Here is a 22,916-nt window from a genome sequence, read left to right as displayed (position 1 = left end):
GTGTGTGTGTGTGTGTGTGTGTGTGTGTGTGCTTTTAATGGATTGGGTATTGAGAGTAGGAGGGTGTGGGTGCCATTTTAAAGCATGTATGTGTGTGTGTGTGTGTGTGTGTGTGTGTGTGTGTGTGTGTGTGTGTGTGTGTGTGTGTGTGTGTGTGTGTGTGTGTGTGTCTGTCTGTCTGTCTGTAGATGAGACAGTGACTTAACTGATTTGTGTGGGTCACACAGAGGTTAGCAGGGTCACATTGTGCTCCAGAATTAGATGTTTCACAGAACATCCCTCACTGCGTGGTGCAGCTCCTGACGGCACTGGACACAGCAGCAGTGTGTGTGTGAACACACTCTCTCTGTTCTGCCCTTTCTCAGAAACCAAATTTCCGGATCAGGGCACGTCAGTGCTCCGTTTCTCAGTACGTCTTTAACAGCGAGCTGGAGTGTCTATGTGTTGTGTTAGGTTAGGTTAGAGTAATTATAGCATTCTAAACAAAGCCAGGAATCCATTGAATATAATTACTGAAAAGCAGACACATGATGTACCTATCCAATGGCAATTACAGTTAAGACTTCGGTTCCGCTTCTACGCACGTGAAGCCTCGTTCATCCTCGCGCCCCCCGCCCACTTCGCCGTCTCTCCGCGCGCGACACACACTCAGGTTTATACTAGTGCTCTGCCCCGCGCGCCACACACACTCAGGTTTATACTAGTGCTCTGCCCCGCGCGCCACACACACTCAGGTTTATACTAGTGCTCTGCCCCGCGCGCCACACACACTCAGGTTTATACTAGTGCTCTGCCCCGCGCGGCACAACTGCAGCTGCGCGTTCTTAGTGGCGCGTCTGAAACAGCTTTAATTCACAAGTAGAACGGAAGAATACGTGTTTGTTTTTATTCTCGTGATTCTGTTATCTTTATTACTGGTAAGTTTTTAGTGCGTTTGGAACAATGATTTATACTTATTGTACTTATTACCCACAGACATATTGACGATGTGTAGTTAATAGTGAAATGATGAGTAAGCTATTTTTGCAACCAAATTAATAAGCAAAATAGTGGTTGTCGTGACTCGTGACTAAATTCAATTATGTCATCCTTTTGTGGAGGAAGGATTGTGCGTTCGTAGAAAGCTAGACCACTTCGGGAGAAGTGTGAGTTGTGTTGTGTGTGTTGTGTGTGGTGTAACCCGTTAAATATAAAACACGGAGTCAGAAATGCCTGGCGCGCTTATTTGTTATAACTTAAGAATTAATTTCGATTTTATGAACGTATATGATATATCTATAATGCTGCATGAGAGAGAGAAAAGATGAAGATGGGGGTGAAGGTTGCGGAGCAGTTTCAACCCTAACCCTATAACCCTGGACTGGGATTGTGATGGACTGTGGGTGTTATGCCTGTGATTGTGATTATCTGTGATTGTGATTATCTGTGATTGTGATTATCTGTGGTTGTGATTATCTGTGATGCACTATAATGGACTCACTGACTGTGATCAAAATTATGATGCTTGTGATGGCATGTGATGGTGGTTGATTATGATTGGGTGTGAATGTTGGTAGTGGATTATGATGGTGTGTAATGGTCAGTAGTGGATTAGATCTGTCCATTGGCCTGTGTCTGTCCCTTGGCCCGTGTCTGTGCCTTGGCCCATGTCTGTCCCTTGGCCTGTGTCTGTCCTTTGGCCCGTGTCTGTCCCTTGGCCCGTGTCTGTCCCTTGGCCTGTGTCTGTGCCTGTATCTCTGTCTGTGCACAGAAACCTTTGCTGCATTCAGCACCTGTCTCCTTCACTCAGACACTCAAACACCAAACTCAACTGTGATTTATTCCAAAGGCATCTGTTCACCTTCAGAAATGTCTGGAAATATCAGCGACTGGGTTTGTCAGCATGTGTATTAAAACTGGAGGGAACAGACAAGCTTTGAAACAGCACAACACCATTACGATAAAAACAATAAGATCTTTCCTATAGTGCCTGTCTGATCCAGTAATAATCAGACACACATATGACCTGCAGGATCATTTGAGATATCAAACCTTGAGTTCCTGGATCATAATTCACGTAGGGCATGCTTCTGGTGTTGATTGATTCTGTCTGTGGTAGGCACATACAGTATATGTTAATGATTTGTTCTGTCTGTGATAGGCATATACAGTATCTGTTAGTGATTGGTTCTGTCTGTGATAGGCACATACAGTATCTGTTAGTGATTGATTCTGTCTGTGATAGGCACATACAATATCTGTTAGTGATTGATTCTGTCTGTGATAGGCACATACAGTATCTGTTAGTGATTGATTCTGTCTGTGATAGGCACATACAGTATCTGTTAGTGATTGGTTCTGTCTGTGATAGGCACATACAGTATCTGTTAGTGATTGGTTCTGTCTGTGATAGGCACATACAGTATCTGTTAGTGATTGATTCTGTCTGTGATAGGCACATACAATATCTGTTAGTGATTGGTTCTGTCTGTGATAGGCACATACAGTATCTGTTAGTGATTGGTTCTGTCTGTGATAGGCACATACAGTATCTGTTAGTGATTGATTCTGTCTGTGATAGGCACATACAATATCTGTTAGTGATTGGTTCTGTCTGTGATAGGCACATACGGTATCTGTTAGTGATTGGTTCTGTCTGTGATAGGCACATACAGTATCTGTTAGTGATTGGTTCTGTCTGTGATAGGCACATACAGTATCTGTTAGTGATTGATTCTGTCTGTGATAGGCACATACAGTATCTGTTAGTGATTGGTTCTGTCTGTGATAGGCACATACAGTATCTGTTAGTGATTGATTCTGTCTAACACACTCTAAAGGTTTCACTGATATTCCAGAGCAGCTGGTGTGGAATCAGTGGTGTAATCAGTGGAGTCAGTGATGTGACTCTGATATAAGAGGTGATGTGAACTGAGAACCCATCTTTTAATCTGCCATGACTGTGTGCAAGTGTGTGTGTGTGTGTGTGTGTGTGTGTGTGTGTGCATGTGTGTGTGTGTGTGTGTGTGTGTGTGTGTGTGTGTGTGTGTGTGTGTGTGTGTGTGTGTGTGTGTGTGTGTGTTTCACTATCCTCCAGCTGTTCATCCTCACACACAGGAGGGCTTGACTAAAATTATTCACTCTTTGTTATCTCACTTTTAGCCCCAACACTGCTCCCCCCAACACTGCCCCCCAACACTGCTCCCACCAACACTGCCCCCCCTCCCCCCAACACACAATGCTTGAACTTCTACATATGTGGTTAACTTGCTGATATTTGTGCTGTTCACTGTACATTTTATCAGCAAGATACCAATTAATTGGATTTTGGCATTTAGAAATGTGTTTAAGCAAGAGAGAGTGGGAGAAGACTGGGACTGTATCAGTGGGTCACTGCACCAGAGTGCTACTGAACTCTTAGGGGAGGGTTACTGGGACACACACACACACACACACACACACACACACATACACACACACACACACACACACACACACACACACACACACACACACACACACACACACACACACACACACACACACACACACACACACACACAAACACACATATACACATCAAGAACAATAACAGAAAAGTAAAAGATTTGCCACAGGAGATCTCTAAGTGTTTGTTCTACACTATGTTATAAAACTATGCTGAGTGGTGCCACATTGCATGATCTTGGTCTATTTGGGAGACTTCCTTTATGGAGGTGGTTACACAGGTGCTCCAATATCATCCTTCTCTCTCCCTCTCTCTGTCTCCCTCTCTTTCTCTCTCTCCCTCTCTTTCTCTCTCTCTCTGTTTGTTTGTGGATGTGTCTACACACTGGTACTGTTAAACCCCTCATGTGTGACACAGTTCCACATACCAGTGCTGCATGCGTGTGTTCACACTATATGAGTTTGTTTACTGTTACAGACACATATACAACACATACACAAACACACATACACTTACACACAGCCCCCACACACATATACACAACCTTTACACACATACTCACAACATACACAAACACACATAAAACACTTACACACAGCCTCTACACACATATACACAACCTTTACACACACATACAACACTTACACACAGCCTCTACACACATATACATAACCTTTACACACACATACAACACTTACACACAGCCTCTACACACATACACACAACATACACAAACACACATACACTTACACACAGCCCCCACACACATATACACAACCTTTACACACATACAAACAACATAGGCCTACACAAACACACATAAAACACTTACACACAGCCTCTACACACATATACACAACCTTATACACACACATATGACACTTACACACAGCCTCTACACACATATACACAACCTTTACACACATACATACAACACTTACATACACACAACATACACACACATACACCATTTACATGTGCCTTACAGACCGCCCTAACACATATATACGCAGTCCTTACACACAAACACACAAGATGTTGTTTAACACCTGCAGAAACATCTAAAAAACAAAAAAAGGATCTGAGAAGACCAAAGGAGTCTGGTCAATTTGTGTGTGTGTGTGTGTGTGTGTGTGTGTGTGTGTGTGTGTGTGTGTGTGTGTGTGTGTGTGTGTGTGTGTGTGTATTATCAGAACTGGAGTGCTGTAATGGTAAATACAGGTGGGTGGAGACAGCACTGTGTGTGTGTGTGGTGTGTGTGTGTGTGTTACAGTAATAGCTTTTACAGTAATAGCTGCCTTTGTTTTTACAGAAAACATGAAACTTTTTATATATTTAAGGTTTTGAAGCTTAGGTTTTCATTTTTGACATGATGTGTGCAGGCATTTGTAAATAAGACAAAAATGATCCAACATTTTGTTATTGGGTAACCTTATGTGTATAGAAAATTTAAGAATTGTAGAAACATATTAAATGACTGCATTTTGTGCAAAAACATCATGAATTGTACTAATTGTATAGCTAATTGTATTGTATTGAAAATGTGACTACAGATTGGACAAAAGGATGTTAGCAGTTATAAAAAACACCGATATAAACATGTATCTAATCCCATAGTTTGTTAATGGTTGAACATTACTTCCTGGCTTTTGTTACAGAGAGAAGAGAAAGTCTAACAGAGCTTGTAGGTGATAAATTGGAGACAAGGTCTGCAGATTATATAAATAAGATAAAAGTATTTTGTTTATTGTTTTTGATAGCTCACATCACAAGACTTCCTGCCAAAACAGGACCCCACAGTCAGCACTGGGTCCCAGCCACAGACACAGTGTGTGTCCCAGCCACAGACACAGTGTGTGTCCCAGCCACAGACACAGTGTGTGTCCCAGCCACAGACACCGTGTGTGTCCCAGCCACAGACACAGTGTGTGTCCCAGCCACAGACACAGTGTGTGTCCCAGCCACAGACACCGTGTGTGTCCCAGCCACAGACACAGTGTGTGTCCCAGCCACAGACACCGTGTGTGTCCCAGCCACAGACACCGTGTGTGTCCTAGCCACAGACACCGTGTGTGTCCCAGCCACAGACACCGTGTGTGTCCCAGCCACAGACACCGTGTGTGTCCCAGCCACAGACACTGTGTGTGTCCCAGCCACAGACACCGTGTGTGTCCCAGCCTGCAGACAGCTAGATGGTGAATCCAATAGAGAGCAAAATCCACCGAATCCGCCACTACTGAACACACTCCTCCAGAGGGGCCACTACTGAACACACTCCTCCAGAGGGGCCACTACTGAACACACTCCTCCAGAGGGGCCACGACTGGACACTCCTCCAGAGGGCCCACGACTGAACACACTCCTCCAGAGGGGCCACTACTGAACACACTCCTCCAGAGGGGCCACGACTGAACACACTCCTCTAGAGGGGCCACCACTGAGCACACACCTCCAGAGGGGCCACTACTGAACACACTCCTCCAGAGGGGCCACCACTGAGCACATTTCTCCAGAGGGGCCACCACTGAGCACATTTCTCCAGAGGGACCACGACTGAACACACTCCTCCAGAGGGGCCACCACTGAACACACTCCTCCAGAGGGGCCACCACTGAACACACTTCTCCAGAGGGGCCACCACTGAACACACTCCTCCAGAGGGGCCACCACTGAACACACTCCTCCAGAGGGGCCACCACTGAACACACTCCTCCAGAGGGGCCACCACTGAACACACTTCTCCAGAGGGGCCACCACTGAACACACTCCTCCAGAGGGGCCACCACTGAACACACTTCTCCAGAGGGGCCACCACTGAGCACACTTCTCCAGAGGGGCCACCACTGAGCACACTTCTCCAGAGGGGCCACCACTGAGCACACTTCTCCAGAGGGGCCACCACTGAACACACTCCTCCAGAGGGCCCACTACTGGACACACTCCTCCAGACGGGCCACGACTGAACACACTCCTCCAGACGGGCCACCACTGAACACACTCCTCCAGAGGGGCCTCCACTGAACACACTCCTTGTTTCCACTCTACAGCCTGCCGCTCACCCACTGTAGACTACAGTTATTAAGACATTGGAGCAGACTGAACACACTCCCAGTGTTATAGTGGCCTGAAACTCGTGGAGACACTTTATGATTTCATATCACGAAAAACAATGATAGGTTGCTCTTTTGTTGATTGATTCAAGGATTCAAAGGGATTGAGGTCTCTTCTTGTGGATCTGCACCTTAAAGGGATCTTATTTTGTGTCACCATGAGTCTGGGCAAGCTGGCGAGCTTTAAGGGTCTGACGCTGACGTCTCACAGCAAGGGGCGCGTTAAGAGCGACCTCTCTGCCGACATGATCAGCCTGCCCCTCGGGGACTTCCGCCACACCATGCATGTGGGCCGTGGGGGCGAAGTGTTCGGTGACACCTCGTTTCTTAGCAACCATGGAGGTGGGGAAGGAGCTGAGTCTGAGGGCAGCGGCCTGGATGGCTCAGACTGGAAGGCTTCCCGTTTTTTCTCACGTACGCTAGGCCACGTGAGGCGGAACCCCCAGCCCAGGCTGAGAGGAGAGTCACGTGACCTGTCCCCACCACCTCCGCCCGTCTCACCCATCATAAAGAACGCCGTCTCTCTGCCTCAGCTGCCCCTGACCACTCCCAACGGCCACACACAGGGGGCGCTGTTTCCCAGTTCCTGCAGCTGCCTGGAGCAGCCCCTCTACTCCTACGGTAAGAAACCTCAGCTGACCAGAGACCAGACATGTTTGTGTGGTTGTCCATGGTCAGGTCTCTTTGGCAGGGCCTCTGACTGGGCCCCGGATAATAAACACTCGTTTCTGAGTCATGCCAACACACACACACAGTTACAACTACAAACACACCTACGTATAGTCACTAACACACACACACACACACACACACACACACACACACACACACACACACACACACACACACCATCCCAGACAGTCACCGTTCTCCTATCCCAGGAATAACTGAATGAGGATGTGAGGATGTGAAGCTTTTCATTTGGCCAGGTGTGTACTTGGTACTTGGGGGTTTGTGTGTGTGTGTGTGTGTGTGTGTGTGTGTGTGTGTGTGTGTGTGTGTGTGTGTGTGTGTGTGTGTGTGTGTGTGTGTGTTGGGTTTTCATTGCAGAATGTCTGGAATTCCCCCTTGTCCTGGGAGCACTTACCCAACACTGAAAGAATTCAGCCTCAAAAAACAAAAAAGTGCTTAGAGGGGGAACAAACACTGGCAGTGTGTGTGTGTGTGTGTGTGTGTGTGTGTGTGTCTCGCGCTGTCTCTCTGTCTCACTTCATCTCTCTCACTGCCTCTGTTTTTCGTCCCACTCCATCTTCCTCTGTCTCACTTTGTCTCACTTTCTTACTCCGTCTCCTTGTCCTTCACTCTCTCTGAGGTGTCCGCTGAGCCACATAAGTTCTCTCAAGTTGCTCCCAAAGTGAGCTCATACATAATGGTATACGTGTGTGTGTATGATTGAGAGAGAGTATGTGACTGTGGTAAGAGACCAAGCACGTCCACAGCTGTCTGCCACTGCCACCTTGTGGACATCAGGACATAGTGCAGACAGTGGCAAATCCTACAGTGTAGTGAGTCAGGTGAAGGGAAGGAAGCAGAGGTCACAGCTGCAGCACGACTGATCCCCACATCACTATAATTCACAGCACTGATCCCCACATCACTATAATCCACAGCACTGATCCCCACATCACTATAATCCACATCACTGATCCCCACATCACTATAATCCACATCACTGATCCCCACATCACTATAATCCACCGCACTGATCCCCACATCACTATAATCCACAGCACTGATCCCCACATCACTATAATCCACAGCACTGATCCCCACATCACTATAATCCACAGCACTGATCCCCACATCACTATAATCCACCGCACTGATCCCCACATCACTATAATCCACAGCAGTGATCCCCACATTACTATAATCCACAGCACTGATCCCCACATCACTATAATCCATAGCAGTGATCCTCACATCACTATAATCCACAGAAGTGATCCCCACATCACTATAATCCACAGCACTGATCCCCACATCACTATAATCCACAGCACTGATCCCCACATCACTATAATCCACAGCATTGATCCACACATCACTATAATCCACATCACTGATCCCCACATCATTATAATCCCCACATCACTATAATCCACAGCAGTGATCCTCACATCGCTATAATCCACAGCACTGATCCCCACATCACTATAATCCACAGCACTGATCCCCACATCACTATAATCCACAGCATTAATCCACACATCACTATAATCCACATCACTGATCCCCACATCATTATAATCCCCACATCACTATAATCCACAGCAGTGATCCCCACATCACTATAATCCACAGCAGTGATCTCCACATCGCTATAATCCACAGCACTGACCCCCACATTACTATAATCCACAGCAGTGATCCCCACATCACTATAATCCACATCACTGACCCCCACATCACTGATCCCCACATCATTATAATCCGCACATCACTATAATCCACAGCAGTGATCCTCACATTGCTATAATCCATAGCAGTGATCCCCACATCACTATAACCCACAGCACTGACCCCCACATTACTATAATCCACAGCAGTGATCCCCACATCACTATAATCCACATCACTGATCCCCACATCACTGTAATCCACAGCACTGACCCCCACATCACTATAATCCACAGCACTGATCCCCACTTCACTGTAATCCACAGCACTCATCCCCACATCACTATAATCCACAGAAGTGATCCCCACATCACTATAATCCACAGCACTGATCCCCACATCACTATAATCCACAGCACTGATCCCCACATCACTATAATCCACAGCATTGATCCACACATCACTATAATCCACATCACTGATCCCCACATCATTATAATCCCCACATCACTATAATCCACAGCAGTGATCCCCACATCGCTATAATCCACAGCACTGATCCCCACATCACTATAATCCACAGCACTGATCCCCACATCACTATAATCCACAGCATTGATCCACACATCACTATAATCCACATCACTGATCCCCGCATCATTATAATCCCCACATCACTATAATCCACAGCAGTGATCCCCACATCACTATAATCCACAGCAGTGATCTCCACATCGCTATAACCCACAGCACTGACCCCCACATTACTATAATCCACAGCAGTGATCCCCACATCACTATAATCCACATCACTGATCCCCACATCACTGTAATCCACAGCACTGACCCCCACATCACTATAATCCACAGCACTGATCCCCATATCACTGTAATCCACAGCACTGATCCCCACATCACTATAATCCACAGCAGTGATCCCCACATCACTGTAATCCACAGCACTGACCCCCACATCACTATAATCCACAGCAGTGATCCCCACATCACTGTAATCCACAGCACTGATCCCCACATCACTATAATCCACAGCAGTGATCCCCACATCACTGTAATCCACAGCACTGACCCCCACATCACTATAATCCACAGCAGTGATCCCCACATCACTGTAATCCACAGCACTGATCCCCACATCACTATAATCCACAGCAGTGATCCCCATCTGTGATACCCTCATTTTCCTTGTGTTACTAATGCTCATTAAAACATGTTTGGTTTCAAGTAGTCTGTAGTTTTTGCACACTCCACCTTGTACTCTTAGATGTACTAGATGCACTCTTGGTTAAGAAAGCAAAAATGTCAGGATTTTTTGAGCTATTTTACTATTGTGTTTGAGATGAATACTGCTTGTGAATCTGATGTAAAGTCATTACTGCTGTGATGTCATAGTTCTGCTATTGTAGAGGCTTGTTCTTGGTGAGACCTCTAGGAATGTGCTGTTTCTTACAGTGACGAACTCTCCGATCCCGAAGTTGCTGTTTCACGCTGAATGTCCGTGTAATTTGAAATAAATCCACTCCACCACGTCTTGAAATGAAAATTGAAGTTTAATCTACCTTTTTAACACTTACAATACAAACATGAACTAACTAAAATATCCACTGATTAAATAAAAAAGTTCTAAATGTCTGTCGTTGTCTGCAGCAGCACGTAAGAAAACTGTTCGCTTCCAAGACTCCTAGTGATCTGAAAAGAGCAACGTGAGAGTGCATGGTAGCTGACTCGGCCAAGTATTAAAACGACAGTACACATTTTTATCCATATACCACAGATAACCTAAACATATGAATTCTAATTCTTTTAATTTTCCAATGTAATAATCATTTTAACCACAAAAATAAACAACAGTACACATTTTTATCCATATATCACAGATAACCTACATATGAATTCTAATTCTTTTAATTTTCCAATGTAATTATCATTTTAACCACAAAAATAAACATCTAAGAAATTATAAATCCAAACAAAATTGTTTATAATTTTTAAACATTAATTTCTACTTAAAACACCATAAGGTCTATCTTGGCCGCTACAGCTATTATGTCATTGCTCTGTTGTGACATCATAGTTCTGTTGTGATGTCATTACTGTGCCACACCCTCATAGTTCTGTTGTGATGTCATGGCTCTGTTCTTCTGCAGGCCTCCATTCGGGCTTTGTTACATTGCCTCGTCTGACTCGCCTCAACAGGAACTCTGCAGAATCGTCACCGTTGCCGGAGCATCGATGTGGCTCTCTGCCAGATGACATCACTCTGCCTCTCACACGCTCTGATTCTTTCAACTCCTTCACCATTGACCTTGGCCCCCCCCTCATGACTGAGCTCCTGACCTTGATTGACAGGTCCTGTACCTTCACCCGGACCAGTCAGGACCCAAAAGTGGAGGAGGAAGAGGAGAACCCAAGCTCGCATGTGTGCTCACATGCTGCTTCTCTTACTACGACTCTGCAGAGAGACAGTGTGAACAGCAGAGGGCGCTCCTGCAGCCCTGACTTGGTCCAGCAACACACAGAGAGGGGTGAGAACTATGCTGCTCTTAAAAGGGCAATGCCAGATGCTTCTCTGTGGTCCCCAGTGAGGGTGGAGCCCATTATGGAGGCGGAGAGGTTCCAGCAGGCAGCTGACATGCTGGCGCGTCATTATGGAGGAGGCGGTGTCTTAAAGGGGCAATGGAGGTCTTCACACTCCTCTCCTGAGGAAAAAGAGGGAATCAAAGTGTAATTATTTTTGAACACATTTAAAAAGACACAGTACTGCACAATACATTAAAGCTGAAGGAAAGAGTGAGAAGAACCTGGAGAAAAGAGTGAGAATGTGGAGAAAAGAGTGAGAAGAACCTGGAGAAAAGAGTGAGAATGTGGAGAAAAGAGTGAGAAGAACCTGGAGAAAGAGAGCAGAACTTCACTGGCTCCACTGAGCTTCTGTCTTGTTTCTGTCTTTGCTCAGATTAAACAACAGATTTGTTTAACATCACTATAAGATATAAGACGCCTGCATTAATGTCCATTACAGGAGTCTGAGATTACAAGCACACTGTTTGTGTAAGAGAGAAAAACAGAAACCATGGATATAAGGCATGAATGTGGCGTGAAAACAAATATTACTTACATTTTTTATTATGTTGTGCTTTTCAAGACTAACAGGGAAGTGTTATTACATATCTGATGGTTTCTGTGCAAATATTGCCACCTAGTGGACATTCACTGTTCAGACTTCAGCCAGAAGATTCAGAGTTCATTATGGAATTGTCACCATGACTGTCCCTAATGTGTTGTTATCTTCAGCCCAACTAGAGTGTCTGTAATGGATTCTGTAGTGTTAAGGTCAAGTAGAACATAAATATTCTTAGTCATGTTCATATAACTTGTGGGACTAAGATTTTATACATACAGAGTAGTATTATAGTAGTATAAGTACTGTTCATTGCGTTTGAGATGCACTTAAAAATGTATGTGCATGTCTTGTCTGAGAGTGTATAAGTTAAGACATAATTCTAGTTATATGCATAATAACAGACATAATTCTGTAATAAAGCTAGAACTGTAATTAATGCTGTGCTGCTACTACCTTTGTTAAGTGGACACACACACACTCACACACATGCACACACACCCAGCATACTACCTCCTTAATACCCTCACACTGCATACTGACCAGTGTTGGGAACATTACTTTTAAAAAGTAATTAGTTATAGTTACTCACTACTTGTTCAAAAAAGTAACTGAGTTAGTAACTGAATTATTCTATAATAAAAGTAACTTGTTACCAGGAAAAGTAACTATTTGCATTACAGTTAAAAAAAGTTATATGACAATGAATAAGGATTTTTTGAAAAAGCAGTTTTCACAGTCAGTTGAAATGAGTAGATCAGAAAGGTGTTTAACTTTTGATATTTATTGCACATGAACAGACCAGTGCAGGATAAAATCCTTTAAAATCTTTGTAAAAAAAAAAAAAAAAAAAGCAAAAGTAAACAGTAAACACTATATAAAGTGCATTTACATCTATCATATTAAATTTAATTCTCTCAACCTGAGAGATGCAACTCTCAACTGGTTTGTTCACAACAGAAGTAAACTTAACAATAAAACCTTTATTCTTAATTAAATAAATCAAATACCCAGTCTGGTAGACATTCAGGAACTATATATATATATATATATATATATATATATATATATATATATATATATATATATATATATATATATATATATATATATATATATATATAGTTCCTATAGTTCAGGAACTATATATATATATATATATATATATATAGTTCCTGAATGTCTACCAGACTGGGTATTTGATTTATTTAATTATTTTATTAATAGTATATATATATTTAATAGTATATATATATATATCCATGTTCTTCCTTTATTGTTTGTGTTATGTATGATAATAATAATTTTCATATAAAAAATGATGTTCAATAAAAAAAAAAAGTGTCCTTGTCCGGCAAGAGTAAGGCAGGATGAGCTTTTTGAATTATTGAACAGTTTAATTTGCAAATAAAGAACGCGCAACAGAGAGATGATGTTCAAACAACGATGAACAAAGGACACGACAGAGATGTACACTTAAATACGCATGCTAACAAAATATATGTATGAACCAAGAAACACAAACAGACAAACATAAATGCACAAACAGACGAACAATCACAGACAAACATATACATACACTGGCGATCCTGAGAGAGGACTCTCAGAATAAGGCTAATTTATATAGACATGCATTTTTCACCAATAAAGAGTCAGATGTCTACAGTAGTGAAACATATAACTCAATAATATTTACATTAGACAGCATCAATAACCATTACCACACAAACACCCACTGTGTAGGTTGTGAGGCTTGGTCAGGTATGCCAGACAGAGCATGTGGGTGTTTGTACAGGTGATTCCGGAGGCAACATATCTTCCATATTAATGCTTACAATCCCAGGAGAAACATTGAGTCAATTCTGTCTTTACTGTTAGGACCCGCTATATGTACATGTATAACAGCTCTAGAAAATGATTTATGCATTCAGGAAACCCACAATTATTAAATTGCCCCCCCCCCCCCCCCCCCTTCCCCGTGTCTGTATGTCCAGTGCTGGGTGGTGCTCTCTCCTGGGTGTTGTCCTCTCTGTCCTCCCTGTGTCTGTGTTAATTGCCTGTGTTAAACTTCAATACTCTATAGAACATTCTACACCATATGTCTATATTGCCTTAGCTAACTGGCTAAAATGACACTCACAAGGGCCAAGCAGAGCCAGCAGAGTGGAACACACCGACGCTGTCCAGTGGACCGCTCTGATCCTATGGCCAAATGTTGGACACTTCAAAACATGACTAATTAATATAAACGGAATCAACAGAAACCAACAAATAGCGGTCATATAATTATATTGTAGTTGAGAGTCGTGGCCTGGTGGTAGGGAACTGGTCTTGTGACCGGAAGATCGTGGGTTCGATTCCCAGACCTGAGGCCATGACTGAGGTGCCCCTGAGCAAGGCCCTTAACCCTCAATTTCTCACTTGTATAAAAAAAATGAGATAAAAATGTAAGTTGCTCTGGATAAGGGTGTCTGCCAAATGCCATAAAATGTAAATTGTAAAATGAGAGGGTGTGTACTGTTGGATTGTGGGTAAAGGTGGAACCATAACTGTAGCAGTTGAGCACTTTGGACTTTAATAAACCAGATAAAGAAGATCAGGGAGTTCTAACAACAAGCGTCATCGGTACAGTACTCATGTATGATCCTGAAATGGAGTCTGAAATTGGTGAGTTTACTTTTACTAGTCCATCTGCTTAATATTTTATATTCACTTACTTCACAGCTCCTCAAATATTTCTATCGGGTTATCACACATTATTTGCTACAAACTGTATAACACTAATGTAGTTTCCCTTAAAAGACAACATAATGCTCCTTTCTTAAACGTATTTAAGCTTTCAGCAGTATATTGAATGAACACTAGATAATTCATCTGTCAGAAGGACATATGAGCTTCAAATGTGTCACGTAGGGCAATGCCCCCTCTCGTAGCTGTCACTCTGGGTTCCCTCGTGTCTGTGTTCCTTGCCTGTTTGTCCCGCCCTGCTCGTTGGTTTTGATGGATTCCTTGTTTGTTACCACGCCCCTGTGTCATTGTCATCACCTGTCCCTAGTTTAGTCCTGTGTATATTAGTCCCTGTGTCTCCCAAGTCTAGTTATCGGTCTTTTTGTTTTCTCTGTGTTTTGCCTGTTCGCCCTAGTGCTGCTGTTCCGTGAGTCTTCCTTGTTGTGTTCACTATGTCTGTCCGTATTTCGTGAACAGTGATGAAGTAACTTCAGTAATGAAGGAATGTTTGACAGTAATAAATTATTACAGTAATTAACTGTTACTGTTCCGAAATATTTTTTCACAAGTAATTTAATTTGTAATTCATTTTGAAAGGCGTTTACATCCACTCTTCTACATTTTACTGAACATGTAATCTTACCTGTTAACTGTGACTCTTCACCTACGCCAGTACCTTTTAAGATATGATAAGACTGTCCTTCATTTGACCCACACTGGGGATATTTACAGTGTTACAGCAGCAAGGCATATAGTGCAAATTTAAACTAATATCACTGCCATTTCTCAGTAAATTCGCATTCTGCTTCTTGCTCCTGCACTCTCTATTTTTGCCCCCATCTGTGAACGTTCTGGGATCTACACTGCAGCCATTCTGGGATCGTGGTGCTTTACTCCCAAAGGAATGAATTTTCGTTGCCTTGTACTTGTGACAATGTGCAATGACAATAAAGCTTCTTTCATAACCTTCTTTCAAATAGCTCAGATTTTTTTTCTTGTAACATTTATCCAAAACATACCCCCAACAAAAAACATATATACCTGGGACCATGAGGACAGTGAATAGATGGTCACAGGAGACTCATGAGGTACTGCAGGACTGCTTTGAGACTACAGACTGGCCGGCACTCTGTGAGCCGCACAGAGAGGACATCGATGGGTTTAGTGAGTGCATAACGGACTATGTCAACTTCTGTCTGGACTCCACTGTCTGAACCAGGACTGTAAAGTGTTAAACAAGGCATTCTGGGGGAGAAACGGAGGGCGGTATTATCTGAACGTGAGTTAAGTGGAGGCATGCTCCAACACAGATGAGAAACCAGGTGTACAGGTACAAGTGAACTATCTCAGACTGTCTCACATAAACGTGTTCAACTAATAACAGCCAGGACGTCACACCAGTTCCCAACCCCTTCACACCTCACTAAGTCAGCAGTTCAGCAGTAGGAGACACTTTCAGATGTTTCTGTTTCACAGAGACATTTCCAAACTGTCTCTGCCCTCTTCATCCTAAATGCTTTAAACAGTCATCACTTCTGTGAACATTGTCTATAAATTTTTTCTGTGTTAAAGGGTTCAGGAATCATTACCGAAGTTTGGATATTGACCATCCAAACAGTAAGTAGAACTCCCTATGTTAACTCCTTATCTTTTAGCTCCATGTCTTTATTGTTTCATTATTACTTAGCATTTATGGTGAAATACTTACACTACCTTTCAAAAGTTTGGGGTCTCCTAGACAATTTTGTGTTTTCCCTGAAATCTCATACTTTTATTTATCAAATGAGTTGCAAAATTAATAGAAATATAGTCCAGACACTGACAAGGTAGAAATAATGTTTTTTTTTTATTTGAAATAATTTTCTACTTTAAACTTTGCTTTCGTCAAAGAATGCTCCCTTAGCAGCAATTACAGCATTGCAGACCTTTGGCATTCTAGCTGTTAATTTGCTGAGGTAATCTGGAGAAATTTCACCCCATGCTTCCAGAAGCCGCTCCCACAAGTTTGATTGGGTTAATGGGCACTTTTTTCGTACCATACGGTCAAGCTGCTCCCACAACAGCTCAATGGGGTTGAGATCTGGTGACTGCGCTGGCCACTCCATTACCGATAAAACACCAGCTGCCTGCTTCTTCTCTAAATAGTTTGTGCATAATTTGGAGGTGTGCTTTGGGTCATTGTCCTGTTGCAGGATGAAATTGGCTCCAATCAAGTGCTGTCCACAGGGTATGGCATGGTGTTGCAAAATGGAGTGATAGCCTTCCTTATTCAAAATCCCTTTTACCTTGTACAAATCTCCCACTTTACCAGCACCAAAGCAACCCCAGACCATCACATTACCTCCACGATGTTTGACAGATGGTGTCAGGCACTCATCCAGCATCTTTTCAGTTGTTCTGCGTCTCACAAATGTTCGTCTGTGTGATCCAAACACCTCAAACTTTGATTTGTCTGTCCATAACACTTTTTTCCAATCTTCCTCTGTCCAATGTCTGTGTTCTTTTGCCCATATTAATCTTTTTCTTTTATTAGCCAGATATGGCTCTTTCTTTGCCACTCTGCCCTGAAGGCCAGCATCCCCGAGTCGCCTCTTCACTGTAGACGTTGACACTGGCGTTTTGCGGGTACTATTTAATGAAGCTGCTAGTTGAGGACCTGTGAGGCGTCGATTTCTCAAACTTGAGACTCTTAATGTACTTGTCTTCTTGCCCAGTTGTGCAGTGGGGCCTTCCACTTCTCCTTCTACTCTGGTTAGAACCTGTCTGTGCTCTCCTCTGAAGGGAGTAGTACACACCATTGTAGGAAATCTTCAGTTTCTTGGCAGTGTCTCGCATGGAATAGCCTTCATTTCTCAGAACAAGAATAGACTCGAGTTTCAATTGAAAGTTGTCTTTTTCTGGCCATTTTGTGAGTTTAATCAAACCAACAATTGTAATGCTCCAGATTCTCAACTAGCTTAAAGGAAGGTCAGTTTTATAGCTTCTCTAATCAGCAAAACTGTTTTCAGCTGTGCTAACCTACTTGCACAAGGGTTTTCAAGGGTTTTCTAAATATCCAATAGCCTCCTTATACAGTTAGCAAACACAATGTACCATTAGAACACTGGAGTGATGGTTGTTGGAAATGGGTCTCCATACATCTATGTAGATATTGCATTAAAAACCAGACGTTTACAGCTAGAATAGTAATTTACCACATTAACAATGTATAGAGTGTATTTTTGATGCATTTATTGTTAGCTAAATTGAAAAAAAAAAACTGCATTTCTTTCAAAAATAAGAACATTTCTAAGTGACCCCAAACTTTTGAACGGTAGTGTAGCTGTGAAATGCTTAAAATACTACAGTACACTGCCCAGTGAGGGAATGTAAGGTACAAACAGACCCACCATCACTGTTATTTAAACAGTATTCAGGGTATGAATACATACTGTGACAAAAATCTTTGAAACAAGAGTCTTTGTTTACTACATTGTACACTTTTGTTAAATGTGTATTGATCTTAGATTCAAACATGAAACATCAGGTGAAAGGTCTGTTGACATGTAAATGATAAAAAGATTTAAAAAAAAATCCCCCTTGTTATACAATACAGTACACATTTCTTCCCATGATCTTGTAGTGTCTGAACTGAGGATTGTGGTTCTGGGGAAGGATGTAACAGAGACCAGCAGAGTGGGAAACTTCATCCTGAGAAGAGACGCATTTGAGAATGAAGCTCCTCCTCCTTCAGTAGAACATCACAGTGAGAGAGTCAGAGGACACGTGGAGGGGAGATACATCACCCTCATCAACTCACCCCACCTGTTTGATACTGAACTCACTCAAGAGGAACTGACTCAGAGAGTGAAAGAGTGTGTGTCTCTGTCTGATCCTGGACCTCATGTGTTTTTACTGGTGCTCCAGTCTGATAATTTCACGCAGGAGGACCACGAGAGAATCAGAAGTGTCCTGGACTCTTATGGTCCACTGTGTCTGAAACAGTCAGTCGTGGTGACTACAGGTGAAGACCAAGACACAAGAGGATGTTTATCTACATTCATCAGAGAATGTGGAGGGAGACACCACATATGTGAGGACATATCTACATCTAATGAAGATCAGGTTGTAGGGGTTTCACCTACTAATCCTTTAAAGTAGATATAATTTGTTTTACCTTAATTATTAATCAGTCTCATTAATTTTAGAATCAGTCTCATATTCTAATTATACCAGAACCACAAGTTTAGTTATCAACTAAAGGTAATGAATGGTTTGGTATCTGAAGGATTTAACTATGAATTCTTTGGAGGTTTTGGCAACAACCACTTTTGAATGACATCAACACAGACAATTTGGTGAAAATAAATGATACATTTATTTAAAACCAACTATTCTAAAACAGACGGCATCAACTAGGTATCAGTATATTAACAGTGAAGACTGGGTATCTAGCAGAGGTGGGACCAAGTCAGTGTTTTGCAAGTCTCAAGTAAGTCCAAGTCTTTATACCTCAAGTCCCGAGTCAAGTCTCAAGCAAAGACACTCAAGTCAAGTCAAGTCTCGAGTCAAGACAGGCAACAGTCAAGTCAAGTCCCAAGTCTGAAACTTGGAATTTCAAGTCCTTTCGAGTCTTTTTTTTTTTTAACCAATGTTGCAGGTATATTTTAAATGTAAATAATAGACATGCGTTTTAAATCTGTATTCTCCTCAAATCTTGATAAAACGTGCAACTGAAAACACGAAGTATAAAAAAAATTAAAATTACACCTCTTTATTGCACAGTTCAATTTGTTAAACTTAGCTGCAAAAATATTCAATTTTCCAGAAATAAATATTATGTGAAAAAGTCATAAGTAGAACTCCACGTTCAAATAAAAAGTGCTGATATTTTCACAGTACAATACAACGAACCATAACAGCATTTTCCCTCTCTTATCTGGTTTCTTGGAGAACATGTGTGAGTGACACAAGACAAACAAATATAAGAACTGAACAATTAACAGGAATCTGCAACTTTAGACATTTCAGTAAACTATTCTGCATTGCATTTCTGGCCAAAAGTCTGTATGTCATTTGTGCACGATGAATGATGTCCCCATAGCTGAAAACTCGCTCCACTTTTGTCAATATATTTTTTTCTCGACGTAGATGTCTTCAAATACACAATCCATGCTGAGATAGAACTGGATATTATGATGGTGACAGAGAGAGGCTCTCTTCCCCGAGTTCAGATACAGAACCCAGGGTTGCCAACTCTCACGCATTGAGCGTGAGACACACGCATTTGACCGTCTTCACACGCTCTCACGCCACACATCCGATTTCTCACGCCGGAAAAAATCTAGTTTATTTACCTCTGATCCACATCTATGATTCAATGAGTTACTAGTTCGCTCTGGCACCAACCACTGGCGATCGATCGATCGCGATATAATACTTAATTTGTGTCCATTTTACACCCCGCCCGGTAAAAATGTATGTTCGCCAACCCCCCATTTGATTGGTTGTGCTGCAGCTCATGCACACACACACGTACAGAGTGTGGAAAAGCAGAGGACTGGTCGAGGGGGGAGGTCTGCATCAGAAGGACGGAAATGAAATTAATGGGGCGCACTTTATAAATATTAATATGCGTTTTAAAATTTAGATTTGGGGTAAAAAAAATGAAGTCTTTGCAAGTAAACAGGTTCAAGTCCAATTCAAGTCCCAAGTTATTGGTGTAAAAGTCCAAGTCAAGTCTAAGTCTCTGAATATTTTTTCAAGTCAAGTCAAAAGTCTTAATATTAATGACTCGAGTCTGACTCGAGTCCAAGTCATGTGACTCGAGTCCCCACCTCTGGTATCTAGTGTGTGTGTGTGTGTGTGTGTGTGTGTAAAAAAAAGGGGAAGTGTGCGCGCTTGTGCGCGTGTGAGGAGGCGGAGTTGTAATCTCAGTTCTCCTATGGAGAACAAAGCAACTAAAATGGCGCTGACTTTAAACAGTAGAGCAGCGCGACTGTATGTTAATGAGCTCAGCTGGTTTATTCCAACGTGGTCAGAACAAAGAGTAATGGCGCTGGCTTAATAACTAAAAATTAATGTAGTGTGTCTGAGAATGGGAACTACAAGTTGTCAAATATTCAGAAGATAAAACATGGAGATTGCATGCCAGGTGGAGAACTTGTGTGTACAAATCTTAACGAAGTTTATGAAAATAAAGTTAAACACAAACATTCAGAATGTATTAACAAAAAAACTTAGTTAACTCTGTAGTTCAAATAACTATGCCCTTTGATGAACTATGCCCAGCGGTAAGAGTCTCACGTGTTGAGGATTTGGGGTTTTGTCGTCCTCCCTGAATTCTCCTGGAATTGGGAGGGAATTTCCACAGGCTCCTCGTTGATTAAACGACGTCGTCCAGGTGTGCTGGGGAATCGTCCAGGAACGCGAGTCTCGTTCACGGTTTAACAACAGGGAGTTGATCGCCTTTGTTTCAGTCCGTGTGGCCGCGTTAGCTAGCTTGATTGAAGCAAATCGGTGAATCTGTCGTCACGGTAACGTTGATCGGTTGGTTGGTGTAACTCGGGCTCGTTAATGAGGTAATACGACATTCAGCTGTTTGCTGTTAGTCATATCAAAGTTTGCGTGCTCTCAGAGAAAACCGGAGAGAGAGGAGTGGCGGAGCCTCTCTTTAATAGGTCTAACCTATGTGTCGGTCAAACCAGAGAGAGATATTACGGAGCCTCTCTTTAATAGGTCTAACCTATGTGTCGGTCAAACCAGAGAGAGAGAGATGAATGGCTGTTCAGGGTATTTAAACACCTGAACTGTAGACACACCCTTACTTCCGTCAAAGCAAGCTTGTTCCATGTGTTGCCAGTGGTACTGCCACCTGCTGGTTTAGCATGGTACCTACATTCCCCCCTTGGTCTTCAGACTGGGGCTGACGTCACAGTCCTGAAGAGCACAAAAGGTTATCCATGCAGTCCATGTTCCTTGTAGCATCCACTGGGAGGTGATCAATTCCATGAGTCAAGTTGTCCATCCCGCTCATAGCATGATCCATGAGATGGCTGGGAGATGCTGTAGAGACACATCTGGGCAACAAGTTCACTACTGGGCAGTTCTTGAACAGTAACTAAGGTTAACCAAATCAAGAAAAACAATGAAAGAATAATGCATGGCTTAGATTTCTCTTGGCTTTATACAAAGAAAACAAGGTCACATGCAGGGTTAAATGCCTTTGATGGAGGAGAGGAAGTACATCAGGCATGGAGAAAGGTGTGGAGTTAGCACATGTTGGTGTTAGTCTGTTGGCTGGAACAAACCTAACAATGTTTAAAGTGAAGGATCTCGTTGGACCACGACGGACATTTGGGTTAATGTCTAGTTAGAGTGTGGTTCCTTGTGGGATCTAAAGGTAATTGTAAATTGTAAAATGTAAATGGGGGTTTAACTGAGGTGTAATGCCTCATCCTATCTTGTGACAGTGAAGTATTTAAACAACCAAAATGCATTTCTAATGCTGCTATTGCTAAGTGTAGACTTGAGCATCAGGAGCTGTCATCATGCACTAACTAACATCTCTAGTGGTCCTGAGGAATAGTTATGCAATTTATGCCAGACTTATTCGCCAAGTCTGCATCACAGTGGTAGCGGATGTGCTTTCCTATATTCTGTGCACATTTGAGAAACGGTTTCACTAGTCTTGTTAGATAAAGCTGGATTGCCATATAGCGTCTCAAAAGTTAATAGCTCTTGCTATGCTGGTAGAGAAGAGAATACAAGATGTGTGAGGGGTAAAATGTAGTATAGCAGTTAGGAGGTAACGCCGGGTACACCCCCCTTAGTAAAGAACCTATTGCAAAAGTACAGAACTGTGAGCGGAGATGATGCCAGGAACATCTCCCTTTAAAAGATCAGAGATCTGGAAACATAGCTACATGTTTACAGGCTGAAGGTTTACATGTAACTTCGTATAAAGTCAGTTCTACCTCCCCCCTGGCTCAGGCTGGAGGTCCACTGACTGACCCTTATCTATGGCTGTCCCCCCTTCCACTGGTTCTGCCTCTCTTTCCACCTCTTGGCTCTGTCCCTGTGACGAGAGTAGTGAGAGGGGCCTGCAGAAAGAACAGTGTCTGAATTTACAGGGAAATCATAGGGAGGATCTTGGAGCTCTTTGGAGTCTCCTTCAAGCATACTGGGCTGCACAACA

General features: G+C 42.7%; 1 protein-coding gene across 1 annotated transcript; it reads left to right on the top strand.

Annotated features, from left to right (window-relative positions):
• Window positions 1–568: 568 nt before the first annotated feature.
• cdc42ep1b (CDC42 effector protein (Rho GTPase binding) 1b) lies at window positions 569–12,438 on the top strand. Its single transcript, XM_077010405.1, has 3 exons — window positions 569–917; window positions 5,188–7,158; window positions 11,043–12,438. The coding sequence occupies exons 2-3, from the start codon at window positions 6,696–6,698 to the stop codon at window positions 11,621–11,623; spliced, it is 1,044 nt and encodes a 347-aa protein (XP_076866520.1). The 5' UTR covers window positions 569–917; window positions 5,188–6,695; the 3' UTR covers window positions 11,624–12,438.
• Window positions 12,439–22,916: the final 10,478 nt, after the last annotated feature.

This window comes from Brachyhypopomus gauderio, chromosome 6 (genome assembly GCF_052324685.1).
Source record: "Brachyhypopomus gauderio isolate BG-103 chromosome 6, BGAUD_0.2, whole genome shotgun sequence".
Classification (NCBI taxonomy): domain Eukaryota; kingdom Metazoa; phylum Chordata; class Actinopteri; order Gymnotiformes; family Hypopomidae; genus Brachyhypopomus; species Brachyhypopomus gauderio.
Note: the sequence above shows the minus strand (reverse complement) of the source record. Positions and strands in the feature narration are given on the sequence as shown.